The sequence below is a fragment of the Cuculus canorus genome, chromosome Z (assembly GCF_017976375.1).
Source record: "Cuculus canorus isolate bCucCan1 chromosome Z, bCucCan1.pri, whole genome shotgun sequence".
Classification (NCBI taxonomy): domain Eukaryota; kingdom Metazoa; phylum Chordata; class Aves; order Cuculiformes; family Cuculidae; genus Cuculus; species Cuculus canorus.
In genome coordinates, this window is record NC_071441.1 from 31,414,215 (window position 1) to 31,437,455 (window position 23,241).

The 23,241-nt window shown below is 35.0% G+C and overlaps 1 protein-coding gene across 1 annotated transcript in view; it reads left to right on the forward strand.

Annotated features, from left to right (window-relative positions):
• Nucleotides 1-22,895, forward strand: part of PPIP5K2 (diphosphoinositol pentakisphosphate kinase 2) — a 49,046-nt gene extending 26,151 nt beyond the window's left edge. The window contains exons 17-32 of the mRNA XM_054053647.1: nt 1,189-1,371; nt 3,324-3,465; nt 4,559-4,782; nt 6,297-6,424; nt 6,620-6,734; nt 8,053-8,160; nt 8,247-8,363; nt 9,114-9,287; nt 11,582-11,755; nt 12,990-13,059; nt 15,125-15,244; nt 16,121-16,183; nt 17,861-17,920; nt 20,004-20,147; nt 21,707-21,835; nt 22,502-22,895. Coding sequence (XP_053909622.1) covers nt 1,189-1,371; nt 3,324-3,465; nt 4,559-4,782; nt 6,297-6,424; nt 6,620-6,734; nt 8,053-8,160; nt 8,247-8,363; nt 9,114-9,287; nt 11,582-11,755; nt 12,990-13,059; nt 15,125-15,244; nt 16,121-16,183; nt 17,861-17,920; nt 20,004-20,147; nt 21,707-21,835; nt 22,502-22,581 — 2,031 coding nt within the window. The 3' untranslated portion in view covers nt 22,582-22,895. The remainder of the gene's footprint in view (nt 1-1,188; nt 1,372-3,323; nt 3,466-4,558; nt 4,783-6,296; nt 6,425-6,619; nt 6,735-8,052; nt 8,161-8,246; nt 8,364-9,113; nt 9,288-11,581; nt 11,756-12,989; nt 13,060-15,124; nt 15,245-16,120; nt 16,184-17,860; nt 17,921-20,003; nt 20,148-21,706; nt 21,836-22,501) is intronic.
• The last annotated feature ends 346 nt before the right edge of the window (nt 22,896-23,241 follow it).

Here is a 23,241-nt window from a genome sequence, read left to right on the forward strand (position 1 = left end):
TTTGTGCTAAGCAAATTCTTCTTTTGCTCCTCCCAGGTAACCCTTTGCATGCATAATAATTCTTGTTAATAACGTACTCACTTATTTCTCATTACAATGGTACAAATCTTTCAATTATGTGAGAGGACACAGTGCAAGTGTTACATAAATAGTTCTTAGGTGAATACTTCCTTGTGCAATCAGGTATTCTGTTTCAGAGGCCCACCAGAACGCTGTGTTTATTTGTCCTCTGATACTTGCAAATAAGATAATAGATCTTAGCTTGTTTGTCACTGCTTTGAAAGCAAAAGTCCTGGCATTTATGCCTCTTCTTTATACAGAGGCCAATTCTGCCTCCTTGCATTCTTAGCTTCCAAAAGGCCCTGCATCTAGCTGTAGCAAAACTCCATTCTTGTGAACTATTCCACCACATATCTGTCATCTTAATGAACTTAAAGCTATGCAAGTATTCAGACTCATGTTTACTTCCATGCTGCATGTGTTGGTGCAGAAGTATTTCAGCCATCTACCTTGTTTTCTCCTTGGTCAGCAGGTTTGAGTAGACACCACCCCATTTCATTCCTTATCCCAGAGCCCTTCTGTGGGCAGAAAAGTCACAAAAGTTTCCAGCCTCCTCCATCCTGGAAGTCTCCATTCACCTCCTTTTCAGTTGTAGCATTTGATTTTCCTTCTGTGCTTTTAAAACTTTTAAGAGTTTATGCTTTTGCCTCTGTAGGGTCTCTACAAAGACCTTGTGTATCTCCCATTTATCCTCTTAGATGTTAGGTTTGCTAACTCTTCCATGAACTACTCAATGTCTTCAGAAGACAGTGTGGCCCACAAGTCAGGCTGCTTTGCTCCTAGCCTCAGGAAGAAGGCGCCCAAGGCCTGAACAGCTGTGGCCTGCCAGGAGCAGTGTAGGCACCACTGAGATGCTAGGGTCACTTCAGCTGGTGCTGAGGAGCGTGCTTCATCACATGTCACTATCACTACTAGACCAGCTTTAGCAATCCTGTAAACCAAGACAGAGTTTTGGGGGGCATTTCTATGCAAACAGCTGCATTGTCTGCCAACTCCCTGTTTATCTAACCCATAGGCAAGTGAATCATGAATTTAAATAACTGTTTTGGTTTTTTTTTTTTTTTCCCAAGATACTCCTATACTCTCATCTTTATTTGTTTGCCTGATTAATTGTATTATTTGCTTCAGGGACTATTGGCCTTAGAGGGTGAGCTGACTCCTATTCTTGTCCAGATGGTAAAAAGTGCTAATATGAATGGTCTGTTGGACAGTGACAGTGATTCTTTAAGCAGCTGTCAGCATCGAGTTAAAGCAAGGCTCCATGAAATTCTCCAAAGAGACAGAGAATTTACTGCTGATGACTACGATAAGGTTAGCATATAATTGGTTTCCTATGAAATTAGATAGCATCACAAATTCTTTTGTAAAAGTAATGAGCAGTGGGTTTCTGTATCTGTTCTGAAAAATTGTATGTGCTTGCAAATAGTTTGCAAAGGAAACTGTACAAATGGTGAAATAAGATATTTTAAGCTGTCTTGAATTTTGAGTAATCAGAATAGCTACAACTTTTGAAATATTAGTGGATAGGGACATCATTCTTTAATCTTTTTCACTGTTCTATTACAAATATTTTAGTTATTCAAGAAATAAAACTACTGTTTATACTTTCTGTAATCTTTATTGTGACAGTGTCAGGTACTATAAAATGTATTGCCTGCCTAAAGCAGTTTTTTCAATTTAGACTACTAAAAGGCCCTTTTAACTATAACAATACTAAGATGCTGGAATCAGTAGAATGCTTTCTAATCATAAAAGGAAATGTGTCATTAACATGCTATATTAGTGCCTATTAATATAGTTTACACTGACTTCGTACAGAACTCACAGAATTGTTCTGGATTTTAAATGTATGTAATGTTTGTTATTGTTAAGAAGCTTGTTTCTCTTTCAATTGGCCTCACTCCATCTGGTATAACAACTAAATACAAGTCTTGAAATGAGGCTTAAGCTTAAGGTGGTATTTTTAAAAAGGTATTGAGAGCAAATTGTTGAAAAGTAAATTTACCACCCTGAATGTGTACTACATGTGGATTTGTTCAAGCATATAGATAAAAAGTATAATCCAAACCGTGGCCAGCAGTGGATTCAGCAGTACTTGAAAAAAGTTCAAGGGTACAAGATCTCAAGGATTTATTTTTTTCCCTCTTCTTTTTGCTAAATAGATATAATGGGATTTGATGGGTGGCTGAAAATAATAGAGCACACTTTTCTGAGACAGTTGCTGAAAGTAACTAACCTTTGAGATTATAAAGTGATAATAATTTTTTTTGCTTTTGGAAAAACAATACGGGGTTTTTTTCTGTGCTAGAGTACTTTTCCTTTTGATTTACTTGGTCGTGATTTGGAGGTAGGAACTACTTACTGTTAGGTAAAATGCAGAAGTTTTCCATGTCCAAATTATCCTATGCATTTGAGGAAACTGGAGGAAGTGCAAATATGTATGCATGTTATGTATATAAATTGTTGTTTAATATCATTATTTGCTTACTTTGCATTATGCAGACTTCTGAAAAAATGACGCTAAGCCTTATTTACATGGATATTGACTATTGTTTTAGTGATGCTCAACTTGATGCTGGTTATTTGTAGCATCTACAATTTCTAGAATTAGGTCAACTGTAAAGGTTATTTTGTATATTCTTGATATATGTGCATTTAAAGGGTTTCTTTTTGTTTGTGTTTGTGTGCTACAGTCATACAGAAACACAAACCTAAGGCAGGAAGAGACAAATATTTTTCCAGGTATCAGTTACTATTGCCAATCTGGTTCTTCCTTCCGTAGCACTAAGGAGGATACTTTGTAGAACAAGAATTATTTTGTGGCACATATAGCCTTATAATAACATTTCTTACAGATTTTTTCATAAGCTTTTGAATACAATACTTACTTGAAAGGAAGTTATGGAAAACTGCTATATATATACAAAGTTTTAAATGTCTTTCCAGTTTTCCTGTCTTGTAACAAAAAAGGATTTTTAGCAACTCCTGAAAATGTTCATGTTTACTGTACAGAATTAGTTGCATTGTGAATTTCTTGTCACCTTTGAATGCCTAGTAAATCTTACAACCTTTCAATGTATTTTCTTTTCCTAACGCCTCAAAAGGAGTAGATTATTGAAAAATGGTTTCAAAAGTTAACAGCCACCTGCCTGAATGCTTCTTCTGCAATACTTGGAATTTTTCATACATTCCATCTTATCTCCCCAGTTCTTTCAAATCTAGTCAGTTTGTTTAGATAATTTTGTGTTTATCTCAAATTGCAGCTTACTCCATCTGGAAGCATCTCATTGATAAAATCAATGCAAGTTATTAAAAATCCTGTAAAGACATGTGACAAGGTCTATTCCTTGATCCAGAGCTTGACTTCTCAGATCAGGCAAAGAATGGAAGATCCAAAGTCTGCAGGTACTTAAACATTTTGGTAGATGTATTTAGTTTCTCTTGCTTATATCGCAGAGAATTGTGACATAATTTTTCTTCATTAAACTCACTTCTGGCAGAACTTTAGTCAACGGTGGGTTAGGAATTTTCAGTCTCATTCTGTATGCATTACTTCAGTGTAAAAAGGAGGAGGAAAACATAGTCATATTGCAGGCAAGGGCTCTTGTGTCATTCGGATGTCCAGGCTAGTCCTCAAATGTCTGCAGAAATTCTTGTCTTATTTGAAACTCAGCAGTCCACAAAAGTAATAGAAAAAGCAGATGACAGCAAAGCTAAGCTACATACGTACATTTTTATATTTAAGTATCTTTGCTGAAGATCTCTTACTTGCTTTAGGGTGTGTAGTAGCATTGCATATGATGATGCTCAATATTAATGGTGGTGAATCAGAGACACAGGAAAAATAGAGCTGGAAGTGACAACAGTGCGGTTTTTTTGTACTAGCTAAATACTGGAACATTTGCTTTCAGTGTTCTTCGCAATGTATAGCATGAAAAACAGCTTCTGTTATGAGGTTGAGCAGTCCATGTGTCAGCTGTGCAAAATGTCAGTGAGTTTTGTCTCTTTGGTCTAATCTTCTGTCCTGGGGCATGACCCATCCTTTCTACCAGTCTTTTGACTCTTGCTGTTGACACATGCAGGACAGAGAGAGAGAGAGAGAGAAAGAAGTGGGATAAGTGGTCTGTTCTAAAACCAAGATGCTGTCCTGCTCCTCTTCCTCCCTCCCTCCTAGAATTTTCTTACAGTTGTGTTTTGTGGCCTTTTTTGTACGTGATCTTTTTGATGCTTCATTAATGGTGCTGTAGCTTTGCTTAAAGGGCCAGTGGTGCATTTCTGCTGCAAAGCTTCCTACTATCTTAATTTAGCTATGTTGCTGTGATGCTTTCAGCAGTAAAATTAACCATGTGCACTCCTGCTCACTCTTTTAGAATAATGCAGTTAACTTATTTCATCCATATTAGGCCTCTGTATTCAACTATTACTGCTATGCAATTAAAATCACCATTTTGTCAGTTGGATGGTCTTGGTTACTTATGTGATATATGTATCTACCCAGATATTCAGCTGTACCACAGTGAAACACTAGAACTGATGCTGCGCAGGTGGGCCAAGCTGGAAAAAGACTTCAAAACAAAAAATGGAAGATATGATATTAGCAAAATTCCTGATATTTACGACTGTATAAAATATGACGTGCAGCACAATGGCTCCTTAAAATTAGAAAACACAATGGAATTATACAGGCTTTCAAAGGCTTTAGCTGATATTGTAATCCCTCAGGTAACCATTTTCAGTTATTAGATAGTATAAATCGTAGAATAAGTACTTTTTAAAATTTTGTGAAAACTTCTAGGCTGTCTTTTCTATTGAAGGTTCCTGTGTTTTGCAGTAGAAGCCTTTAACATTGCTTTTTATTTTCTGGTATCTAGCTGATTATTTTTTGTAAAGAGGATTTGATTCATAAATCATGAAGTTCTGTTCAAAGTGAATTTTTCTAGCAATTTAAGCTGTAAACATGTTTGCTTCCTTTACTGCAGTGTATTAAGGTGGTTCATCTCAGCCATTCTTTATAGATTTGAGTGGAGTCCCTTTGAACAACTGTGTATTCTGAATTTGCATTTAATTTAATTCTTCCTGCTCCTAGGAATTTCATTTTCAAGCTCTGTGCAAATGACAATGTTAATCCTAGTCTATTTAATTTCACTTGTTTTAAGCAATTTAAGTGTAAAAAGGCCTTTCTGCTGCTTCAGAATGCTAATGCTCCCTGAAAAAAAATGGACACATTAAGTTTCATAGAATTTCAGACCAGAAGCAGTGAAGTTAAACTTCCATATACTGTTAATCTCAGGTTACCTCTAAGATGTTGTGGGCTGCAGAATATTAAATTATTTTGTGGTAAATGGAAAGGTAAAGGGACAGAAAAGATTAGGGCTTTCCTCAAGTGTCCCTGCAGTTACAGAGTGCTGTTGTAAGAGAGTTATTGCTTGTCTTGTATGCAGCAAGTGAGGGAAGTTCTTCCTTTCCCAGTCTATAAAACCCCCCTGACATCAAGGAGCGCAAAAAGATCAATGATACTAAGTATGTGTTGTGTTACATGTGCCTCTTGAGCTTAAATTTTGAATAGAGTACTGAGTAGGTAAAAATGAGGACACATACTGAAGGAAGAAAACCACAGAAAACTTGATAAGCCTACGTAATGCAAAGGAGAACTTTCTAGTGTAATGATGAGATCCAGCATAATGATGAAAGCACGTTTAAAACTAAGAAGCACGAGGCTTCTGGAAGAGGAGATTTTTAAACATTGTAGATACTGTAACAGATATTTTTCCAGTTGTATTTAACTATGAATTTCAGTATTATTTGAGGTGAATAGGAGATCTTCTCTGGAGTGGTCTACTCCACACTAAATTAGGCATATTAAATAGGTAATGACTGTTTAAAAAAAACCCCAAATTTACTTGAAATCAGGTGTGATTATATTCATCATAGATGTCTAAGGGGGAAGAGGGATGGAGGATGGGGAAGAAGAGAGTTTCATCTTACCAGAAGATGAGTCCACTTTTGTTGGTTTAACTAGTGAATGAAAAACTCTCTGTATCAAATTGAACAAGAAAAAGGCAAGCCCCTTATTACTTGTGGGTGCATTAGGAATCAAATGTAATGAAAGTGTTAACCACAACAGTTTGCAGACAGAGCAAACTAATAGATGAGTCATTTGCTTTAATATACAAGCTTTAAATTAGAAGGCATCTTAATCTTTAACTGAATTTTAAAGTCAGTTTCTTCTTGGACAGGAGTATGGTATTTCTAAGGCTGAGAAACTAGAGATTGCCAAAGGTTACTGCACTCCTCTAGTTAGAAAAATACGTTCTGACCTTCAGAGAACTCAAGATGATGATACTGTAAATAAGCTCCACCCTCTGTAAGTCTTCTACATTTTCACATGGTTAAATTAATTTCCATAAGACTTAAGGGGGATATTTCATAGCTTTTATATTTGAAATGTCTTACTAGCTTATAGTAATTTAAAAAATGTGATGTATTTATTTGTTAGCAACTAATTTTAAAATAGAATCACATGTCATTATGGTCTAATGAGATTTTTTTTTTTTTCAAGTTACTCCAGGGGTGTTATGTCCCCTGAACGCCATGTTCGTACACGGTTGTATTTCACCAGTGAGTCTCATGTCCACTCCCTCTTATCCACCCTTCGATATGGTGCCTTATGTGATGTAAGTTGAACATTCTTTCTGTTGAAACTCTTGTATTTTGAGATGAACCAAAAGGATTTAATATTATGAAAATAGTATCAACTAAGAGTTTAATTTTCTTAAGTGGCTTTGAAATTTATTACACTTTTTCAAACATTTGATGTCATTTTGTATGTGTAGAGATATATTTCAAGTTGTTCATGTGCACATTGGTGGAAATCATCATGCCCTTTAAAACAATGCTAAGTTCCATTGGTGTTTTCGGCTATGTGTAACGCTCTCAAGGAGATTTGAAAAGGGTAGATAATCCATTTTTTTTTTTTATGTTGTCACCGGTAATTCTTCCAAGTCTTTTCCTTCAAGTTATCATTCAGGGTTCTCTTGAATTCACTTTTGGACTAGTTTACTATTTGGACTAGTTTACTATTTTTGGTCATTGACATATTGTGAGGAGAATGTTCATGCAAGTTTTCTCATGTTCAATGGATTGCCTTAGTTTTCTATACTGCTGTGGTTGAAGGTAGTGTATTATTCTGCATCTGATTGGCTTTGATACCAAGGACTGAAAAAGGCAAGGTCTCCAGATTCAGAAATTACCTAACTGAGCTACTGGAGAGGATAAGTGCAGCACCACAAAGCTTACATGGCTGCATGGCTGATTGGTATGCTGACTTCTGAAATGGCTGTATTGACGTACTTGCTTCTGGTAATGGAGACTAAACTCACTGATGGCAAAAGCGTTTTTAATCCTAGATCTCTGTGAGATGTGCAGATGAAGATGCACTTCTAGTTTTACGCTGGTAAACTTCTAAGTTTCCTTTAAGGTCTACTACTAAATATATTTTTTCTAGAGTATGAAAAAAGGTGAATATTCATGTTAAATAGTTCAGGATGTGACGGTGATTTTTACTCTGTATGCTAGAAGTCTTCATTTACTGTCTGTTTAATTAGTAGAGCAATATCTAGAAACGTTTTCCACAGTATACTAGCCGAAATGAGTTTATTGCAAAAATTAACTATTCCCATCAGAAGAGTTTAAAATGGTGCCTTTCTCTACAAGACATGTATCACCATGGGCAAAAGATACACTTTTTGTATCTTTTTGAAATATGAAATATTATTTTTGAAATAGGAAAAGTTCTGATCTCCAGTTTTCATTAACTCAATGAGTAACCTAAGTCACTTTTTTTTTCTGGTTGTATATCTGTTTTTTTCTTAGCTGTATAAAGCTTCATACTTCTGCTGTGAGTGTATAATCCATGTAAATGGGGGAAAAAGGGAGATCATCAGTCTTTTTAAAGAAAATAGCTGGGTTTTGATTTTTTTTTTCTCTCATAAGGAATCAAAAGATGAACAGTGGAAACGAGCTATGGATTATTTAAATGTTGTCAATGAACTCAATTACATGACACAGATTGTTATCATGCTTTATGAGGATCCAAACAAGGTATTTATTCATTGTAAATATCTTCACAAACAAGTAGTACTGAGCTATGTATTAAAGTGTAAACCTGTTTAATAATTTTTCTCCAGGAACTTTCTTCAGAGGAACGTTTTCATGTAGAGCTGCACTTTAGTCCAGGAGCGAAAGGCTGTGAGGAAGATAAAAATTTACCAGCTGGATATGGATACAGACCTGCCTCCAGAGAGGTACTAATTATGCTTTTCTTTAAAGCAAATGTTAGTTCTTCTGGATGTGGATATATTAAACACTGGAAAATTGTTCAGTGAAAAATACAAATATGATTTTTGTTTTGGTAGCAAAATATTTATTAAAATATAGGCAGTGTCAATGTACTATTCCATTTTAAAAGGACACTGAGGTAATGGGCACAGGTAATTTGGACCTTAAGCTGCTTTGCCAGAATTTTTGCTATAAATATGACATAGTTATTTTAAGAAAAGTGGTGCCAATGTAAGTGTCACATCAGTGATATTTTGGCAACTGAAAAAATGTTTTAAGAAAGTAAAGTAGATTTGCATGTTTATGATTCCAGATTATTGAGGAAGGATTGATATTTTCAAAGATATATGGGCAGGTCTGTGGAGTTAACCACCTGCTTTTTGAGAGATGAATGAAAGGAAAGCTTGGGTGGAATTCTTCTGTTGACTTGTGGGTCCAGAATTTTATTGTTACGTCAGCAGAAAGCTGGAGTAGGATATGTTGGATGAACAGAGTGATTACTTAGGACCACACTATCATATCAGTGGCTGGTTAGGGGCAAATACACATAGATTTTTGAAGTCCAGAGCAATTTGTTCAATAGTATGTGATTTACATCTTGTATTTTCAAAATTGGCTTGCTCTTTTTACACAGAAGATTTATTTAACCGCCACTTCTGTCAATATGTTGCAAGGTGTGCAGCTAACAATGAAAATTGATTATGTATTGTTTGTAGAATGAAGGCTCGAAGAAAACCTCTCATAGAAATGACAGTGATGAGGAGGCACATACTTGCAGAAGAGATGAAACAGATCGGTCAGTAGTGATGTTCAAGCCAATGGTATCAGACCCAATTCACATACACAGAAAGTCACCCCTTCCAAGATCCAGGAAGATTGGTTCTGTTGAAGTAAGTGTTAATGTTCCAGATAATGACTTGCACAGAAACTGACTTTTCTTTACTCTTAACAAAACAAAATCAAATGTAACTCTGCTTTTGATTACACAGAAACAGTATGATGTTATGCCTCACAAAAGGCTTTTATTCCATGGGAAATCGACCTTGGCAGTAATTTGTCTGGAGAAATATTTAAAAAAAAAAGAAATTACTATTTTGTGATAGACTTATTTCCTGTTTTCTTTTTAAGCCATTTGAGAAAAGATATTTGAAAATGAAGACCTTTTCAGTCTAAACCTACATCTTCAAACTAACATATATTGCTTTTGTGTTCACCCTTACAAGACAGCTACTATTGGGAATTAAGCAAACCTTCAGGGTGATCATGCTGGGAGGGAACAGAGGGATTGGGGGAGGTAGGGATGGTACAGCAGTTGAGAGACATGTCTTCTGCTGTATTTGCTTTCATGTGGGGTGAAAGTGATTCCACTTGTCAAGCATCTGAAGGTAAGAGAATAAACTTGAAGCTTTTCTTTAAATGGGTGGGATTTATGTTTCCTGAATTGTTTAGATAACATATTGGAAGTCTAGTCTCCTGCCTTGAAGGCCATGACATGTAGGTGTGTTTCACAGATATGGCTTTAATATCACAGAGGTGAAGGAATGCACAGCACACTCACTGGTATCATTTGTATGGTTAAGTGGCAAAGCTTCAGATGATGCATAGTGGCACTTCTGTGATATTAATACTAGAAGCAGACTAACAGCTTCTTGTTGCCTCATTTTCAGTTGCTCAAAACCATCAGAAATGAAGATTCATACCAAAAGCTTCTCCTTTCCTGTTTGTGTTGGGAATGGGTTGCTCATATGCACTGAAATTATTAAAGATTTGTAAATAACTTGGTTATTGGTAGTGTGGAGAGAAAAAGATGCATGGTTCCCTTCTGTAAGGATATCCATGTAACTTCACATGACTTCCATAAATTAACCAAGATAATAAATGTGAATGTCTTACATTTTCTATTTCCAAGTTTTATCATAAACTAATGCTCACAACATCAGTAATTTGGATTTTTAAAAGCTGTTTTCGCTATGATCATGCAAACTCCCCTCCTAATTATGAGTTCACACAACTAAATAGTCCATTACTTCAAACTTCTAACCATTTTCATTTCCTTAAATTATGTAGAAGTTACGTTCAAAAGATATCAATAACATAAATTGCTAACTTTTGACTATGTAGATAAAATATGCTCAGATGGAATATGTTTCAGCATTCAATTACTGTTTATTTGCCGGAAGAAAACAGCCCATCTGAAGAAAGCATATACTATGAAACCTTTTTTTAGAAAGTAGAATTGGAAGTTTCATTTGGCTTACTGAAATCTGCAGAACCTGTACTTGGAATATTTAAACTAAATGGTATTTACAAGTGTTCAGAAAAAGTCATTGCAATTTAAACTGCAACTGCCTTGAACCATTTCTGTTTTCCCTATAAGGCAACACTCTCTTCACCTATGTCCATTAATTTGAAAGGACACTGTCAGGTGTGAGATAGCATGTAAGTTTTAATCCAAGGTATCGTCACAGTATTTACAAAAGGGTTGCAACTGTGACTGAGTAATGAAAATTAAAATGAGACAGTAAAGCTCATTGACATTGGGAATCAAATTCTGTATTGCTAAAGAAGTTGATTGCTGATGATGTAGGGCACGGATGACTCAGCCTGACACTGTCCTCCCTTGGAGTCCTAGTAGGTGTCCAGCATCATATAATTTTTAGGTCTTTTTTAAGATTGATCTGTTTGGTGCTACTGCTAATGAGTTAGCTGTGAAGTCTCAAAGGCAATTCTAAAAATGAGAATCATTTAGATAAGGATATAGACTAAAAATTAAAACTATTAAGTAATAAATAGGAAAGTTTAATGTACTTAGAGGGGGAAAGCTATTAAACAGTATATCAAGGGTCACAGATGTTCTGTTTCCGATATGTGGGAAATTCTTAAACTTATGAATCAGTCATTAATAGCAATTATTTTTCTCTCATATATCTAATAATTAGTCTACTAGAAATTTTATTGAAGTGTTGTATTAAGAGATATAACTGGATTAAAAGATATAAGTGGAACTGATAACTTCATGATATTGTAATATTACTCTTCCCTATTCACTGTTTAATAGTTTGCAAGGCAGTATATAGAAGGATGCAAGCAGATTGTTTTTTTTTTTTTTCTTTTCTGTTCATTTGGCTCTGTTGAATCTAACTTTGCATGCTTTGCTGTTTTTTGCCCCCTTTCTCACTTCCAGGAAGAGAGCCCCCTGAGTGTGTCTAGCCCAGAGTGTATTGGTACCTGGCTGCATTATACCAGTGGTGTGGGTACTGGGCGTCGAAGACGCAGATCAGGGGAACAAATCACTTCTTCCCCTGTCTCCCCTAAATCATTGGCTTTCACATCCAGTATTTTTGGCTCATGGCAACAGGTTTTTAAACTTTACTTCATTAAACATTATTATGCATTCCAAGCAGCAACCAACTGTCTTTAAGGACATCTAATCCCTTGTTATGGATTATGTTTGAAGCAAATCCTTCCACTTCTTAAAATTACTTCCCGAGAATGTTTGGGGGAAAAAGAGCAAGTGCATGTTTTTCCACTGAATGTGTTACACGTTTTCCTAAAAATTTGGTTTCTTTATAGGAATTTCAAATGTTACCACAGTAAAAAAGACAGTCTACTGCCTAATGAAACAGATTTCTGCTTTGGTTTAGTTGTCCTTTAAGACTTTAAAAACAGCATTGCTTAATTTGGTGGTAGGTAAATTGAAAAAACCCAATTTTTTTTTAATAATTGCAACCAATGCCATTAAAAATAATTTATTTTGTACTTCATATTGCTATTCAAAACTTGTTTTGCATATATCATATTTTAAGTGGCCTGGTATTAACTATTGCAGGGAACAAACTCTAGCACTAATAATTCTTGCCTTCTGTATCCGGAGGTATCTGAAATTCCCAACACAGTACACCATCCATTGGCTTGTACAATATTTTGAGGATTTTTCTAAATATTGGGGGGGCGGGAAAAATAAGAAACTGGTAAATTTTTTTGAAGTACCAGTGAAGATCTAAAAATGGTTTCGTATGTCAAGATACTGTTTACTTATATGACAATGGATGGTGTTCTGTTAACCAGATCCTTTTTCTTTGAAGATTTTCATAATTTCTTTTTTATTGTGGAAAATTCTAGAACTGTTTACATAGGAAAATTTTATATCAGTAAAGGCTGTGAGCATCTGAAGATTACACTGATTGAGGCCGTGCATGGATCAGTGATTTTATGGTGTCCTCAATAGCTTGTCTGTCTTTCCTTCCCTCCCCTCCTTTTTTCAATACAGGCGCAGTTTAGGAGAGTGCATTCGGTAAAATGAAATAAAATGTCTCAAATGTCTGTTCTCATATCTGTCTTGGTCTGTGTCCTTTCTCATTCTGAATGCTTGCTTTGCACCACTTCATTGCAAGGAACTCATATATGAAATGGACTCCCTTCAGAAGGGGATATTGCATGATCTTTCATGTTTCCTTTACATATTTTTACTAACACTTATCATACAGCTTATTAACACTTGTCTGTCTGAAACAGGCTGCTGTATCAAGTTAAATGGATGTTTCACGCTGCTGTTCTACTTTACCTTATTTTTATTTTTTTTTTACATCCAGGTCCTATCAGAAAGCAATAGTAGCTTACGAACACCAAGAACTATTCTGGAACAAAAGCAGAGCGGTCTAGGTACGTACCTACAATTGAAATTTTGTTTGATGTTTTGTTTCATTTGTCCATTGTTCTGCACAGTTGTACATTCTTTGAATATCTTTTATGTTAACAGGACCCAATAGTACTTGTAATCAATAATATATATTGAGTGTTTGCCTATGAACCGGAGAAAAAGCAAAAGTTTTTAAATAAATTGTTGCTCAAAAGAGTAGATTATTTGAGACTGTTCACTTTACTAACTGTGCTTGCAACAGGTACACAGGATTATTTTAACATAAAATAGATTTTTAAGATAATGTGTTTCATTACTTGAGGTTTTGGGTTTTGCAAGAATCTTTTGGATTGAAATGACCTGCACTGGAAACTGTTAAAACGCTTTTCTTGAAAATTAATGTTTCCTACTGTGGGTAATTGATGGAATTGAAGGTGCTTTACTGAGGGTAGGGGGATGAAGAAAAAACCTCGAGTTTCTTCAAAATACCAGGGGGTTTGCAGACATTCCCTCTCCTAAAATCCATTTCTTTCTTTCAGTATTAAGAGTGAGTCATGTTATAATTCAATTATTTGTTTCAAATTCTTTTAATTCAATTAGTGCTTTTCAGTTGCTTCTTGGAAACAGGCATGCATATGACTGATATGCAAAGACAGGAAATTTTGCACTCCTGTAAATCAGTATTAAATTTTTTTCTGTAAGTGTGTCTTTTCATGGAGAAAAATGAAGTGTAGAAAATGCATAAGGTGTATGCATAAACTTAGAAGACGCTTTTCTTTTCTTTATTAAGATCTGTATTTTTTTGTATGTCTAAGCTTTCTGTGATACTTTTCTCCCTATTATATATATTTCTCTTTGTAAAATGCATACATTAGGTGCACTTGTTTATCAAAGTATTTTTTTTTATCATGTGCTTGTTTAAGTTAAACAACTTTTCTTTTGCCAACGTATGACACAATATAGTTTGTGGAAGTTGATGTATTTCTGTGCATAGATTAAGGTATTACACTTGGTGTGAAAGGCTTTTGCCACAGACCAGGCACCAACTTATTTTGGCTGTGATTGATCACATGTGCTAGTAATGTTTCCTCTCAATGGGTCATTAAAAGTAGTGACAGGAAATATCACTGCATAGATATTTGGTTTTCAAAAAAAAAATCTGCTGCTACTTATCTAAAATGTAAACAATAAGTTCTGATTGAAAAAACATTTCTCCTTTCAATAAGTAGTAAAAACTAAAGGGAAAAAACGGAACATTTTCTTCCGCTATGCTCACTGTTGTATATAAATTTCATTTATGGTTAATGATTATAAAAGTTATTCTTATATTTCTGTCTGTGGCTTTCAGTGATGTGTTAAAACTCCCATCCTAGTGGCAGGAATGTATGACTTGTAACAAAAGTACTCTCACTTGCATGGAGATTTGCAAAAGTCTTCTTAGGGTAGGAAGTCAAGCTCAACTTGAAGGAACTTTCAGTTGATGGCATTTTCAGTTTGCAATATTGTTAATAATGGCAGCTGAAATACAAATAGAGTATTTCCAATTTGGTTAACAGTGTATTGGGGTTAGAAGGGAAATATTTCCATATTGAGTCTGTGGAAATGCATGAGTGCTTCACTGCAGCCTGTCATCTCAAAGGTTGATTTGGATGAAAGCAATAAGCAGTATTTTTCTAGTTAATATTTGTTTCGGACATGCAGAATTTAAACCACACAACTTTAACATCATCATCATCATCATCATCTCGGTTTTATTTTGTTGTTTTGGTTATGTTTACCTTGATGCTAACTGGTAACTTTTCTTTACCAAAAGAGAAAACAGGACAAGAACTCGCTTTGTTAAAGCCAGTCCTCTCTTTGCACATATAGCAGAGGGTGCTATGTCATGAGTAGAAGCATAATAAATTATGATAGTTTCAGCCTACAAGTACCACTCTGACATTACAAGCATATTGTGAACCTGTCCCAGGCACTGCCAAAAGCTGCCTTTTGTGTGGTAAGAGCCATGTGCTTGCATGCTGCATGCATCCCCAATGTGAATGGACAAACACCTGGTTTGTTGTATGTATTTTCTCTAACTCCCATCAGGGTCTCACTGTGCGGGCCTGTTTAGCACCTCAGTGCTCGGGGGTTCTTCAAGTGCACCTAACCTACAGGATTATGCTCGTACTCATCGTAAAAAGCTGACTTCTTCTGGCTTCATAGATGGTATGTGCACACTTTCGCACATGCACGCACAAACCCATGTGCCACATTAAACTTCTAAAGATAAATTCTAGGTTACTGATTTTAATGGAATCCTAGAATCCTTTGCCTTAGTATTAATTGTATGAGTTTCTGTTGCTTCTTTACTGCCCGTAGCTTGCTTGTGTTTAACTTAATAGCATAGTTAATTCTTGTTTCTGTCTTGAATTGAACACTAGCTCACAGACTTGTAATACATGCCAGGAGATTTCAGCAAGTGCATTTTTTAGGTAAATCAAAATTTTGGGGGTTAAATTCTTTTCTCATTTTAAACTTCAGGGTGTACCATTGATCTTGAAATTAAATAAATTACTAGGAGCACGTACAAGGAATGAGAGAAATTATATACTAATAACTTAAATACTGATGGTGAAAATTTTAGGATTCCTGACCTTTTTTTAGTGGAGTTTGGATTACAAAGGAGCAGATTTTCTCATTTGGATAATCTGGGGTAAAGAAGAAACTCTCTGACTAGATTTCAGAATGGAAAGATGCCAAAGCACACCTTTATAAGTCTGAGTTGAAACAGTATTCATTCTATTTTCGCCCCAATTCACTACTCAGTGTTCGACTCTAACCTGATATAACGTTGTATGCCAGAATCACGAGCTCATTCTGCTTGTTTTCATATACTTCATGACAACATCTTGTAGTTACCACAATCCAAATTTTCTTCTTTTTAACCTCTACTTAGATTTTAGCCCTTTTCCTTGGTCCCTTCTGCATGCCACTCAGCTCTAATACCTCCCTATCTTTTCTTTCTTCTTCCTTTCCTTTTTTAAAATGTCCCTCTTTTGGTAGTTGTTACGAATTTCAGGTACCTGTTTTTCTCTTTCTCAGACACCACACGCGGTTCTGCTGTTAAAAGGTTTTCTATCTCATTTGCTCGACACCCAACCAATGGTACGTTTTGCTTTTTTTTTAAAAACAAAAGGTTCCTTGCCTCATCCCTTTTATTTTTATTTCAAATACGGGGTGTACAGTATCATCCAGCCATCTGTCGTTCCTAACTTCAAGCACAACTCCAAATATATTTGTAATCATTAGATATCCTAAATTCCTTCTTTACCATTCATTAGTATAAATACAACATCAAAATTCATTCTTTAGAAAAACCCTTGAAAAAAATGAAGTACTACTGTTAATCGTGATCTTTAATAAATTATTCTCCCCAGTTTCTTGTGTGATCAGACCGTATGGTACAAGATAAGAACAGATTTAAATCTGATCTTTATTGGGCATACACTTCTTGATAGCTGCTGCTTCTTCATTGTCTTTCTTCTGCTGAGCTCTTTCCCTGAGTCTCCTGATTCTAAAATAAATCACTGAATTGACAACAGGAGTTTATTAATATCTTCTTGAAGTGATGCTAAATTAAAAAAATAAAGAGGAAGCTTTGGTTCCATTCCTGCTAAATTGCTACATTTAGCATCGGACAAAAATTGATTTTACTTTATCATACTTCTTTGTTCATCAGATGTGCAAATTACTTAAATATTGCACTAAAAGTCAGAGCAAGAGAGCTGCCTGTTGCTTACATTGACCTCTTGCGCTTCAAGAGTGAGAGTTAACTTGTCTTCAGTCTACCATAGTTACAAAAAAAATCTGAGTTAACGCACAGGACAGAGGTATGTCTTTCTCTTCCTCAGCAAACTATTTTGTGCCTACCTTTATACATGATTAAATAGCTCCAAAATGTATCCTGTTCATGAAAACCAGACTCAGTCTTCAGCATCCACCAGATCTTAAGGGAACTTTTCCAGATTTCCTAATTGCAGTTTTAAAATGTGCATGACTGCTGGCTGAGTATAGTGAGGGTGATATTATTGATAGTGCAGTGGAAATTGTCAGCATTTTTGCGTTAGATACAAAATGTATTCACTTAGAAACAAGGTGACTGAGTTTTTGTTTGCTGAGAGGCAAAGTAGTCCTTTGTTACATTCATGTGGAATGTACATGACTTTCTGCACTGCAATGCTTCTTGAAGGGAAACTTCTATAGGAAGGCCAAATTAATACCATAAAGGCTGCATTTTTTTTAGTGTTCTATTCCAAGTAGGAAAGTTAGGAGTCCACTTTTTATCTTTAGACTCAAACCAAATATTATTCTAAAACATTCAAGGTCAGAAAGTAAGAATTGCATTTGAGTTTCAAGATCTAATAATATGATTACTTTGTGTTCCATTTAGCACTATCTTTTTTGTGACTGCATTCTTTAAAAAAGGATCTAGATTGATTTTAATGAATGCATTGATTGTTCTGATTCGTTTAATACAGCAGTGCTACCACATATCTTTTACATTAATGCATGCTGTGTGAGCTCCTGTGAAACCAAAGTATATTGCAGGTTTCCAAGGGTTCTCTACTAACATAAGTACATATTGATGTTGTTTTGTCTGTCCTCTGGACTATCATTTTGATTCTCCTTGTCCCTTTCACTCTGTTTTTTCTTATTTTTCTGTCATTATCATACCTTTTGGCTCATTTCAGCCTACCCTCCCCACCATCTTTAGTTCAAGGAACATGGTGAAACAAGTACCTTCTGACAGTGCTTTACCTTATTTTCTGGGCCTCTGTGCAGAACACCCACACCTCTTTAGGTGCTGGTCCATTTCCTCTGTGGAATTTCTAGGCTCCAGTGGTATGTCTCTATAGCTTTTAAATGTAAGACAGCAGGGTGGCTTTTTTAGATGCTGCGTTAACCCTTTCATTGTCTTGCCTTTTATATGGGGACAGTGCTTTAAGAATAAATATTGCCAAAATTCAAAGGCTCTTTGTTTACAGAAAATAGTTTTTCTTTAAAGGGATACTGTCAGGCTTCTTCATCAATAAAATTAAAATTTATTTCTCATAACATCATCAAATATTTGTCATTCAAATATTCAGATAAAGCATGGCAGATAAATTTCTAGGGTCATATCCCTTAGATGTAGAGATACTACAACAACATTTTGGGATATGGCTATCTGACAGCAGAATTGTCATAACTGAACAAAAAACTATGGAGAGGAAATTCCTGAAAGAAGAAAACTTTTTTCCTTTTCTTTATTTTTAAGGGGCATGGGTGTATTGTTAAATTCCTTTCTAGTTTTCCATAACAGTACTAGTGATTAAAAACCTGACATTGTCCCACTATGTTCTTCGCAAAACAAAAAAAAATAAGTTTTCATTCAAGTGATAGTGACTTCTGTCAGGGTAAAGAGATAAATCTTATATTTTACTGTAATGCAAAGAAAGGGTTTGCGCTTTGCATGCATGCATAGTTATTTAGGATATTAATATGTATGCCAGACATCATAGTGCTTACACTGAAGCTTAGCTACTGCCTCTATAGGAAATTAGAAATTAAGTATGTGGTGCTGTTTCTTTTGTATATGAAAACCAAGTTTCCATGAAATGCAACTTTTTATTTGTTATGTAAATGTAGCCTACATAAGTACACTTAAGCTGATCGTATATTTGAAGGAACTGTCCCTCAGATTTGAGTATGGCCAGGGTGATGGATCCAAATAAATACAGACATTTGAGGGTTGAAATTTTGAGTTACTTCTCTGTGCAAAATACTAAATGAGGAGTGAATGGGGAATACTGGAATATTGATGCTTATTATTTTAGGGACGGAACAGTTCACATAATGCTATCTTTAATAAATGTACCTTGAACTGAAATTTTAAACATTATTTCACTCACTATTGTTTCTTCATTTAACAATCTTAAAAGAAATGTAGCAACTGTAAAATTCTGGTGTTGAATTGCAAAGTTGTAATGTTACAGCTGTATGTTGAACACACGAGTGGACACATTTTCTCCTCTTCTGAAATGCAATTGGATGAAGAGCTGTTCATTGGGTTATCAAACTTGCATCACTTTAGAGAACTGCAATTTTTTCCCAAGACGTTTAAATGCTTTTTAGTACATTAGTAATATGGGTATGCAGAGTTGGTATATGATCGATTCTAATGTAGAAAAGCGAAGTCCAATAAATTTTTAGATTTTAGGTTACTATACTTACTTGTTCTAATATATATACTTGTTCTAAGACTTCCAGTCTTTTTAGTACTGTTTTTAAATGCCTAAAAGGTAGGTCTAAATCTGTCTTAACAAAGTTAAAAAGTAACCTCAAGGTACAAAAGTGCTAACAGTGATTTTTCCTTTGGTATTTAAAGCAACAGTTTGTTTTCACAGAATACTGAAGATAGAATTTGTGAATTCTTCAAATTTATTTCTTGGAAGGTGTAGCATTTTTACCTCTTATCTGCTAACAGTTGACAACATAGCCATCCTATTCGACTAGCATGAATCAATTACGTATTTAGTGTTGTGACAGGTATGGGAATGATTAGGAGAAATACCAGCATTTCCTGATTATTCTAATTTTAGTGATTTACTAAGTTTGTCTTAGAGAAAAGTTAACTTTCATGAACTGATTTGGGAGTAGAGAGCAGTTTTGATGTTTTAAGATCACTTTATGTGTACAAGGGTTTGAATCCCATGGTATGTTAAGTGGTACCTTTAGTTTATTATATCCTGTAATCTGGCAGATCTTGTTTAACTCCTATAATATTTACTGTCCATGATTTCAAGAGTACTATGTCTGCATGTGCTGATTTAAAATAAGTACTTTTTATCATGCATTACATATTGCACACACTTGCCCATACAGTTGCTTAAATCCTGTCTTTAAACATTTAGAATTTTTTTTTTTTACATTATTTTTCCTTCAGGTTTTGAACTATATTCCATGGTGCCTTCTATTTGCCCCCTGGAAACTCTACACAACTCCTTGTCTCTGAAGCAGGTGGATGAATTTCTTGCCTCTGTTGCTGCTCCATCAAGGGAAAATCTACAGGAGACATGTACTGATTTTAGTTCGTAATTACGTTAATTTAAAATTTTTTAATATTGTCTAGTTAATCTTTCCAGTATTTTACAGCTAACAAGTAAACTAAGGCCTGTTACTTTAAAAAGAACCCAAAATATGTCCCTAAACCAAAATCTTAATTTTTGCAATATCCTTTTGTAGTATGGATGCTGTCATAATTCATTGAAGTAAAGTCTGTGTTTACTGGGGCAGTAAATCAAGGATTTAATAAAATCATAATTCATTTATTTCCTCACATTAAGAACTTCTCCATGCTGGGCTTTGCTGAATTGCAAGGAATGCTTTTCAAGTAAGCATGGAGTACTCCCAGCTTCGCACTGTACTGTTGTCTGGATGGTAATCTCAGCAGAGTAGTGTTGCCTTTTACATCTTAAAACTGTGTTATTTCCTGCTTATTTCAATATTACTTGGGATTTCACCTGTGGAGTACCTTGCAGTTATTTTTTTTTAAAGTAGTTTGTGCTGCATGTTTAATGGTTAAGTGATCTTGAAATGAAATGCAAACTGAGTTCTATCCATGTGCATGTGTCTAGGAAAAGACATTGTGATCCCGCTGCTGTGTCTTTGGAAACAGTTTTAGTAAGGTCAGATTTACCATGTATTAGGATACTTTTAATTCATGTGTCAGGTGATTGAAAATCATTCTTTTTCAGGATATTTCTAAAGGTTCATGCTTTGATCAGAAACTTTGTATTTGCTAGAACTCATTCAAACATTACCTAGGTTAGGATTTTTCCTTTTTTTTTTCCTGTTATAGGATTTTTCCTTTTTTTTCTGTTATAGGATTTTTCCTTTTTTTCTGTTATTTTAGTTTTATATAGTTTAGATTTTAATCAGCAAATAATTTGATATGGTGAGCCTCCTATATCTTAGAAGGAAGAGAAGAAAACTGATGATAACTGATGAAAAGAACTCAGGGAGGTTTACAGGTATTTTAAAGTTCTTAGCTATTTAAAATGCTGTGTTACAGTGGTTAGGGAAGTCTGTGTCTCTTCAAAATTAGTTCAAAATTTGGAGTACAAAATATGAAAAAAATATTTTAAAAACTGTCATACTTCTGTGGTGGTTTATTTGCCACCTTTATACAAAGGTGTGGTTGGAAATTAGAACTGATATAACTGAGGCCATAGCTGCTTTCTTGTACTGCTTTCCTATAACATATGGAAGTTTTCTACAAAATAATCTGTTGTATGCACTTTTGATCCCAGTACAATCTTAATAACATATGAGAAGTAGCTTTAATGCTTTTGCCAGTCTTCTGTCAAGGCAGCTGTTACTGAAATATAACTATAACTTAGCTGCCTGAGCAGCAGTTACCACATCACTTCATGAGGCAAAAAGGTTTTTTGATTTGTCTTACTTGCTTTGACATTTTGACACTGGAGTCAACAGTCAATCAGTAGCTGAGCTGCAGATTGTATAACTGTGACATCTGCATTGCTGGACTGATATAAAATTGTGTGGCTGCTATTTTGGATGTTTTGCGCAGGTGAGAGTGTTCTTATTATTAATGATGTCTATCTTGTCTTCCCTGCCTCATTTCAGCTTCTCCAACTTATATGATTCCACTGTCAGGAAGAAAAATTTCTTTAAATACATATACACCTGCGAAAATTCAGCCAACACCACTTGAAACTTTGCCTGAAAGGATATCAACAGAGAAACCAAACTTATGTAAGTAAGTTTTGTCAGAGGTAGAATGGCTAACTTCATTACGTTATTTCCAGCAGTGGGATTCTTTCTTGAATGTTACATAATTTCTTAGGGCAGCTGTTTCTTAACATTCCCTGTCTATGCAAGTGGCATAATTTCACTGGCTAGCGAGAACTCAGTAGCATTTCAGAAACAGTTTTAGCAGTAAAACTCTGCTGATAGTTACTTTCTATTATCCTGTGAAGTGTTTGAAAAAACTTCTATGGCCTGAAAATTCATGGAGTTTTGTTTTGGTTTTGACAGTATTTCCAGGTATCTTCAAGTAAGACAAGCAAAGGACCTTCACTTATCTATTTAAATGGTAGAATTTCTGAGATGTTTTCTAAACATTTACCACAGAGCTCTGTGATCAGATTCTGACTAAAGCTGCCACTAACATGATGACAGCATACAATCATCAGTACGTTCAGTCTGAACTGTCAGCCAGCTACATTGTCTGCTTTTGGGTAGTCCTGGTGTTTTGAGAGCCTCTAGAACAAAATCCCATTGCATTTCTGATCTCACTAGATATAATGTGGCTTTGTATGTGTTTCTGTGTTAGGTAAATTGCTTTTTTTCTTGCTTTTAATGTTTTTAGCATGGATATTCTTAAGTGTAAAACCTAATATTTTTTATTTTTATTTATAGCTACCCTTGGATCTTCTGTTTGTGTATCTAACGTTAAGCTCTCTGTTGACGAGGCTTCACTAGATGTAGAAAGAACTTAGAGGTGAAATTCTTTCTGAGAAGAAATGAAGTTGATCAGACAAAACTGGAAGCAACTTCTTAAACAATTCTTAGCGTGTATTCAGCTAAATTACTGAGCTTTCAAAAGCTTTCATGTCTGCAATTTATAGTGCACTTAAGCATCCTTAGTTTGTACATGGTTAACTAGTGTGCATACTACATACTTATATCAAATGTCTTTTCTCATTTTCTAAAATAGTTCAGGAAACATTTATTTATCAATTTGAACTGCACACCTTTCATGGAAAAGCTGCTCATGAACCTTTTCAGTGTCTTCAAATATTTACTGTAAACTTGTACAAAAAGAAAATACCAGTGTAGTAGTATGTGTTACAGTGGCTCTGTTGATGTCACTGTAATGAAGGCATTGTCTGTTGTCATTATAAACTTCTATTTTCAGGAGTTTATAATCTTCCTGTGAACTTCTTCTGTGGGCTGAAATGTAACACATCTTGACTAGAAGCTTTTTTTAATGTAACTTCATTTCCAAAGAGATCTCTTTTGCCTGGTTTTGAAGATAAGCAGATGTTTTCTGCATTTGAATTCTTTTGTATCATACAAGCTGCAATAATTAGGCATGATGATATGAGTTAATCTATTTCTACTTTTAACTCTCCTCAGTTGTAGTCTGTGTTTACATC